We start from the raw sequence: 9,202 nt of genomic DNA on the forward strand, positions 1-9,202 counted from the left end.
GACAAGACAAGACAAGACAAGACAAGACAAGACAAGACAAGACAAGATAAGATAAGATAAGATAACATAAATTTATGTCTATATAATTCAATCTAATACAATATAAGTAAAACAAATGTAAATAAAGTTACTATATATAGTATTCAAATAAGTATCTAAATTATACATTCTTCATAGTAAAGCTTATATATTTTAATATCATAGCATTTAATGTGTAATTGCGATGCCTAAATTAAGTAAATGTATACCTGTACTCCTATTTAACCTATTTCTACCGCTAAGCAGTAGTGTGAGCATTACTGCGTTCCGGTTTTGAAGAGTAAGGGTGCTGGTGAAAATGCAGGAACATGGGACATGTCAATTTTTGTCTAAGTGTGACAGGCGGAGTGGCAGTGTCCCTCAGATCTTTGCGATTTAAAGCTCTGAGTGGCACTGCAACTGGACAGGCGTGTCGCTTAATACCAGGCGCACAATTTGTTCGTCCCTTCGCTTAGTATCATAACAAAAAACCACTGGGGTCGTTAAAGTATATATGTATGTACTCGTGAATGAATTTCGATGCATATCCGAGTAGACTTTTGTACAATGACGTCATAATTCAAATAAGTTATGGAAAATCTAAACAATTACTTTTTGATTTCAATGCGCCTGACGTTTATTGTCCATTTATAACGTTCAGCGTTAAAAAAAAAAATATTTTTATACTTATATTTCTCGGTCATTTTATTGCTCTCTGGCGACTAATCCGAAAGTGTACGAGGTTAAAGAACCCGTTAATTTATTTTAAATTGTTGAGGTGTTCTTGGCAACAAAAGATAAACCAACACAAACGCAAAACATTGAAATTTGTAACTTTTCAATTATTCCCTAATCACAGCTGTCCACAATAATCTTAAGAACTCAATTTGTATTGAATTGATATTCAATTATTTTTTGTGAAATTACTCCATTACCTTGTTATAATTATTAATACAAAGATTGAACACTTGGATAAAAAACACTTCGATCCGGCAGCATTCGTACGACATTCTTCTAGCAAACTAAGCCACGGAACGAACGAACAGACCTCACGATTCGAAGGAACCTCCCCGCACGAGACATTACATTATTTTCCTGTTCGTGCACCCTGGCAACAATTGGCGTACCTTACACCAATTGGCAAATTCTTCCACTAGGAGGGCAAGATTACAGTGTATGCCAACGAGACGATAAGAAGAAGCTGGTTCAAATCCAGCCGGATCAAAGGAATTTTTCTTAGTGTTCGATATTTGTATTAATAATTATTATGTATAATTATTTATTCTTTTTTTGTGGAATTATATCAAACTAGTGGAGTAATTCCACAAAAAACAATTGAATATGTGTGTGGTAAAACATCGTGAATATTGTTTCTTTGAAGTTTAAATGATACTCAGCGTATCCTATTTATTTTTATCACATTCTTATCACACAAGGTCGTGATTTCACCTGTCACATCGCAGTCAAGTCACGCAGGTGTCCCGTCGGCATAACCGCCATGTCGCTCGGGGCCTACCTGCCCGCCTTTAACATGTGGGTTAATATAACCATCTGTTTGCTTTTTTCGCCCCGTGTTAGTGAACCGTGTCGCCAGCGTTTGTGGTTTAGAATACTTTTGAATTTGGAGTCCATGTTGTGGGTGGTCAAATGGCGTTACAGCAGATTTGAAAATTATTCATTCATACATATTTACACTTTATGCCCTTTTGCTAGGATCTTGAAGCACATCTTCTTCAACACGTATCAATGCCATACACACGCTACGAGTTAGAGACACCACGAAGCTTCCAGGACGCGTGACGGGTGACCACGAGTATATAACGCGAAATAGAGACGAAAAATCATTTAATTTGTTTGAAAACTATACTGCCAAATCATTATGGTGACTACTGCGCTCCGATTGGCCAGTACGAATTCGAAACAATTGACGGGTGTCGTCAATTGTTTCACTTCAAATTGACCAGTATAACTTGAGCCTTGCTATAATGGATGAAAATTGAAAAATTACATATTTAACATTTAATTTTCGATGAACTTTTGTTTAGTAATTAGATGTTTTACTGTTTTCCCACACCACCGAATGGAACAGCCCCCCATTGTTAAAGATATTATCTTTATTACAATAAATACAGGATAGTTTGTATTATAATACGGTTATTATTTAAAAGTGATGTAAGGCCCATTTGCCTGTTGACACTATTTCTGGTTATATACTCGATGCGGGTGACAAATGAACGTAATTTAGATATCAAAGCCACCACAGGGATTAATTCTCCTACCGTTCTACCACCGCACCTCTAACTCAGTAACTCTCATTGTGAAAGAGTTCGTCTAAGGAAGTATTGCCACCTTACCTATATCTGCCGCCAAACTGTAATGTGAGCTTTACTGCGTTTCGATTTTGAAGGGTAAGATTGTTCGTGAAATTACAGGATGTGACGGGCGTAATGCAGTGCTCATCAGACCTTTGTGATTTAAGGCACTGAGTGGCACTTCATGGATATGTGTGTCGCTTACCACCAGGCGCACGACTTGTTCGTCCCGTCACTTTGTATGACAAAAACCAGTCAAAAACAAAAACTGCATCGAGGGCCGTCCTCGGGGCATTGTGTCTCAGAGACTGTATCTTCAACAGTGTGGAACTTATGATTTTTGAAGTTTCTTCCGAATCTTGATGATTGCACTATTACTTTCTCTACTTCAATCCGTAACATAGGAGTTTAGCGTTTAAAAATCGCGTAAATTCTTATAACAAAACACGAGCAACTTATTTTTTTCTAACCATAAAGTTCATATCCGTTTAAGAGCACTATGTGAGTGTATGATGCACTTGGTAAAATGTAGATTATGTCAGAGACATTAGCGCACATTATTTCTCCATCTACAAAGATTACACCAAATTGACATCGCGTTCTTATGAAACCGTGACTTAGAGTTGGGCTGCTATTGAGATATTATCGTTATATTTTTTTTTTGCTATAAAATATATTTTTCTAGCTATAGTGGCAATTAGCCATAGACTTTAATTTTTCTTAAATAATTTAATTTTCTAATATATTTTCACATTAAATCGTTGTCGCTACGGTGGCCATTTTGAAACTTCGGTATTGATTGTCGACGTTTTAACGTAATCCAAAAAAGGAGTTCTCAATTTCGACTGCATTTTACTACTTCGGCATTTGTGAACCGATTTTGATAGTTTTTTTTTTTATTGAAAAGAGGGTACTTCAGTATTGGTCCCATTTAAATTTGAAGAAAATATTCCACCTCTAATGTGGCAAACTAGGGGACGAATCCGATTTAGTGTACTTTCCGTAATCGATTTTAATAAAATTTGGCAAATAGTACATCTATTTTTCCACGAACTGTTGAGGTGGGTTTTTTCATAAAAAAGTTCTAATTTAATATATTTCGTGACCTGGATACAAAAAATTTCAGTCGTGAACAGAATAAATTAATCCAAAAAAATCACATGCTTCTCCTCTGTATATTACAAAATAGACCTCTAATTCAAAGTACCAAGTTTATTGGGGAAGCACCGGAAAGGGAGAGAAAGAAAAAATGGAAAATTATTATTTTGTTATTGCTCAATAAATTATTATTATTGTTAATTAAAATTAATTACAAATCGAATTCTTCGGTTTTCGCGATTGTTCCACATAGGAAATGAAACTATTTTTCCGGATTTTCAATCGTATATATTTGTTTTTTCAAATAAACCAACCTTTCGGGCCCTTTACAGGTTGGGACCTGTAAAGTCAACCGTGATCAGGTGAGATCACCTTAGTAAACCGTGACCATGGGACCTGTAAAGGGCCCGAAACATTGGTTGGTTTGAAAAAACTAATATACGCGATTTAAATCCGGAAAAATCGTTTCATTTCCTATTAATTATAAAAACTACCCAATTATTAGCGTAATAATACTTCAGTAAGAGAGTGGTAAGAGAGGTCGGTAAATAGTCTCGTCCACCCCGCTACGAATCCAAAAGCGTGATCACCAAAATGTAAAAGTTGAGAAACAAACAACAACATAAATGTTTTAGAACAAGGTTTCATTTTAGTTTTCAAATCTTCTTTGATGTATCTACTCATGTACACCGCAACAAAACTTACAATTTCAAAGTACACTCTACACTTAACCACGTCAATATACTTTCAAATTGCAAACGTCTCTAACTCCGAAACATGTCATAAATTTCTTTACAATATATCCTCGACTTGCTATTACAAGGCTGTTACATAAAAGTAACAGGTCGTCTCTATTCACAGCAGCTGCTTTATTTATGTAAATAGACGCATCAAAGTCGCATCTTATTTTTTGCGTGAAATTACGTTGTATAAAAAGTTTATGAACGTCTGAAGATTTCCTACGACCTGTTCCATGTGTAGCGGATCGGGAGATGCTACAATTTTTGTTTATATAAGTTCAGGTGGAGGACGAAGAACAACTAACTGTATTTTGAGTCAAATGTTTTAAACTCTAAGAAGAACAGATAAAGTCTTATAAGAATTTAAAAATACTCTAGACTTGCCTTCGTTTATCAGCTTTACATGTTTTAACAATCATTACCGTAAATTCAATACTTAGGGCGCATTTGCTGTCCTAGTCCTTAGCTTAGCTGCGTTCGCGGTGTGACCTGTGCTTTATGTGTCAAGTTTTATCGAAATCGGTTAACGGAATATGATCAAAATAAATGTATAAATATAAACAATTAGACAACAATAATAATAACGCACACACTTCTTGCCCCAAACTACCTCCCTCTCCTCTCTGTCGGCACTTCCGTGCGGCCATGGAGGCAGTGAACTTAGGGATTTCTCATATAAAAATTCAGACACTGTACAGGTAGTTATATTTTATTAGTTAATAAGTTCTTTAATTGCTTCAGACCTTACTTTTGGGCAAATTTTTGGCGCCATTACAAAAATATTTTTATTTATGCTTTTAGTTTTTGAAATACGTGACTTTACGAATGTCATCTAGGATCATTCTAGATTATTTTTAGTATAGTCACTTTTTACGATAACCACGCTAAGATGTAAGTCCTAGACATAAAGTCTATTATTATAATTTGTTCAAATATAACGTCCATTATAATGTTTGGCATGCATTAGAAGTGGTATGTCACTTTTACATTATAAATAATGGGCAGAGGGGTAAATAAGTGAAAACTAACTTGTTACCTCTCCTCTCTCTTGTACCATGGCCTACTTCTACGTGTTACTTAGGTTTTCTATAGTGAACCATTTATTATAAATATTCAAATAGGGTTTTTTTTATTATACAAAGTTACGGGACGAACAATTTGCAGTACTACTCAGAGCTTTCAAACGCAAAGATCTTAGGGGCTCCCATTGCGCCGGTCACCCTGAGACATAAGTTGACAAGTCCCATGTGCCTGTAATTTCACCAGCACCCTTTCTCTTCGTAACCGGAACGCAGTAATACTCACGATTTAGTAGCCTAGTGTTTGGTATTGTTTTAATAACTGGTATTGGGTTAAGAGCTCTCATGCCAAAAAAGTTTTGACATTGGCTCCGCCCAAATTTGTGAAACAAATATATGCCTGAAGTTCGCGTGACATGCGAAAGGGGATGTTGAATTTTGCGCATTAAAAGTACCAAATTCGTTTTAGCGGAATAACTCTAAAATTAAAGGGATTAAAAAAAAATCCGTAGTGACAGTTGTCGATCATGCATAAATATAATTAATTATCTAATTTTTGTCCTAATAACCTGTAGCATTTCGAGGATAAATCGAAAAAATTCGAAAATTAGAGGTCATTTCGTGATTTTTATCTATCGAGGAAACTTTATTGTTTTATGTTTCTGATTAATGTCTATGCTTGAATATATCGTGTAGTTACTCATACAATATTTTATTTTTAACTTTAAAGTGGATATACCCCTCTAAAATCAAATCGAAGATTAGAAATATTTCCTCTGCTCCCTCTTAAGCTTATTATTTATTGGGTATTTCAACAAAACTTATAAAATATTCAATAAAACTAATGCTATAAATGCGAAAACCACTCCGTCTGTTAATTTTCATACCTAAACCGCTGAACCAAATTTCATGACTTTTGGTATAGAGATTGATGAAAACATAGAAAAAGGAGATAGGCTACTTTTTGTCACAAAAATAAATCTTAAAACGGATGAAATTGGGGATGAAATTTTGTATAAAGAACCAATCATTTCTTAATAAGTAGTACAGTAGGCTACTCATAATACATTTTCTACACAGACGAAATTGCGGGCACCAGCTAGCACAATGTAAATAGCAATATCTATGTTAATGTATGTATCCCAGTCATAGAGAAACACAATGTTCGCTTAACAAGATCGAACAAGAAAACTTCATAATAGTGCTAAATACTTACAAATATATTATAAATACACAATAAAGGTACAATTAGAAATATACGCGAGTAAGTCTCCTTCACATTTCACTTACATACAAGTCATTGAAAATATAGAAAAAAAAGACACTTGACACTTGAGATTTAAATTCAACTCTATACTACTTTCTATAAGAACGGTTCAAAATGTAAAAGTACTTGTAACTTTTTTTATTACACCAAGTAATGGAAACATTACCGCGTTCCGGTTTTGAAGGGTAAGGGTGTTGGTGAAATTACGGGTACATGAAACTTGTCAACTTATGTCTCTGGGAGAGAGGCACAGTGGCCGTGCCCATCAGATCTTTGCGACTTAAAGCTATGAGTGGCACTGCAACTGCTACGGACAGGCGTGCCCGTCATCCCGTGACTTGGTATCATAAAAAAAAAGAAGTGGCAAAAATTTAAATTAAAGTAAAAAAATTGAATAATAATAAAATCATTTTAGACAGTAATTTTACAGGGTTCAAAATGTAGTTCGAAATAAATGTTTAATAAAAATCGATAAGTAAAGTAAAAATGTACATTCTTAGGAATTTAAAAAAAAAAAATATATGTATTTATTATGTCAAATATAAACTAAAATTACAAAAAATGATGTAAGTTACAAATAAAGTAGTAACCCATAAAGTTTGACCAACATGTACATTATGCCCAACATTATCATTATTTTTATGACTACAATTGTCCATTTATTACGCTGTTTATATGCAAACACATTACCATCAATGATATAACAAAAGCTTTTATCTTCCACCATAATTATTCCAGGCATAATAATTATCTTTGAAAACGTAGCGGACGTCGTAATTACAATCTCAAACCACCGGAACATAAGAACGAATCACTGCAATTCCCGTTGCAATTTCTTCTCTCATAAAGGGACATGTCGCACCAATCACTAACGACACTTGAACACGCAAAAAACAAGCCCTCTTCAAGATGAATCGATCATCGTACTTTCACTAAAGAAAGTGGTCAGACCGGCAGTTTGCGCGCGCAAAATTTAAAAAAATTCTAATTTTCATTCAACTTCTGAACTTACCCAAAAAGCGAGCCTCATGATCCGTGAGTCACTGTCACTTTACAAAAATTTAAAAAAAGAAGGTTCACAGCACAGGCGCGGGCGCGCGCGCTTCACTCACAACTGAGGCAAAAGGCCCGCTGCATACAGCCTCCCCGCCAAAGAAAGTCAACCAACCTTCACATTCGTGGATTATGTAAAGTTGGGCAAAAAAGACAGCGCAAGTGCATTATGTATATAATGGTACCATGTGAGGTCTGGGGGTTACGAAAACATGGAGACTTTTGTAGACAAACACACCTGTCAGGCAACTACAAGAGATTATATACATTTATCTTTGATTTTGAATGTTGAGAAGATTGACTAGCTGATAAAGATTGCATTTGAATGCTGTTCAATTTGTCATATACAATACCAAGGTTAATTTCGTATCAATTTGTTTTATGATTAAGATTTTGTTTACATTTTTAATTTCCGATGCAAATAGAGGGGAGTTATAAGATTGAAGGCCTCATCTGTGTGTCATCATAGCACCCGAACTGCTCTTACGGCGATTTTTTTTATTTGAAGGGTAATTTAAAGGGATGGTACTTAATTAAGTTTGATTAAAATCCGTTACACTTAATATTTTGGTATATTAGGGAGCATCGAATTTCGTTATGTAAGCATTGCTGCGTTCCGGTTTGGAAGGGTAAGAGTGCAGGTGAAATTACAGTCTGGATTTGTCAACATAATGTCACAGGGTGACGGGCGCAGAGGCAGTGCCCCTTAGAATAATAACGCATAGAACATTGACTTACAAATAAATGGACGACGGGTCTAATACAAAAACCACGAAAAAAATGTCCCAAGTCAACCTATTCGAAATTTAAATTGTAATGTCATCGCAGTATCGCGCTGTCAGTAGAACAAATGAAGACTAAAGCGGAGTTTGGCGCTCTGTATACGATTTTAGCGCCTTACAAGTGCGGACACTTTTTAGCGCGGACCCGGCGTCCATATAATTGTAAGTCAATGCATAGAATGATAGTTTCATATCAAACGAACTGTCACAAGTGAGGCAAAAATCAAATTCATGTAGGCTAGTTTTAGTAGTAGGCTAATTTTCGGTTTTAGTGAATATTTATATAGAAATACAAGTTGAAACGCGTTACTTCCTTGTGGAATGTGATGTTAGTATCTATTTTATGTTTGTCTGACGTATTTTTACACTCATTTACCGCACATTTCGTCATTTTTAGCTAAAATTCTTGATCTGTTCGCGGTGCAAGTTGACCTTGAGCACTGAAGGCCCGCCCGCTCGTGTAGGCCCATTGGGCGCGCTTCAATTTGCCTCACTTAGCGTGAGCGGACTAGGTTTCTATGCGTTATTATTCTAAGCAGTGCCCCTAGATCTTTGCGATTTAAAGCTCAGAGTGGCACTGCAATTGTTATAGATAGGCGTGTCGCTTACCACCAAGCGGACAACTTGTTCGTCCCGTCCACGTCCCGTCACTTGGTATTATATATGTCGGAGTATAATTTAGTAGCAGTAGACAGCCTTGTGAAAGAGTTCGTCCAGGGAAATACTGCCTCCTTACCTATTTCTGCCGCCAAACAGTAATGTGACTAATGACTACAACGAAACAAACATCGATAATCTAACTTAAATCTAACTAAAATATCAATTCAATAAAAAATTAACGTCAGATTAGTTAAATTTAGAACGACTTGTCAAACTTCCTCTGCCCCGCCGAAAAACTGACACTTACAATTTT

The 9,202-nt window shown here is 35.6% G+C and overlaps 1 protein-coding gene across 1 annotated transcript in view; it reads right to left on the reverse strand.

The window, feature by feature from the left end:
• LOC113230763 (bromodomain-containing protein 4-like) overlaps nucleotides 1–7,555 on the reverse strand; it is a 73,929-nt gene extending 66,374 nt beyond the window's left edge. Inside the window, exon 1 of the mRNA XM_026464846.1 lies at nucleotides 7,467–7,555. Coding sequence (XP_026320631.1) covers nucleotides 7,467–7,484 — 18 coding nt within the window. The 5' untranslated portion in view covers nucleotides 7,485–7,555. The remainder of the gene's footprint in view (nucleotides 1–7,466) is intronic.
• Nucleotides 7,556–9,202: the final 1,647 nt, after the last annotated feature.

Source organism: Hyposmocoma kahamanoa, unplaced genomic scaffold (genome assembly GCF_003589595.1).
Source record: "Hyposmocoma kahamanoa isolate Upper Pololo Valley unplaced genomic scaffold, ASM358959v1 64, whole genome shotgun sequence".
In the NCBI taxonomy this organism is placed as follows: Eukaryota; Metazoa; Arthropoda; class Insecta; order Lepidoptera; family Cosmopterigidae; genus Hyposmocoma; species Hyposmocoma kahamanoa.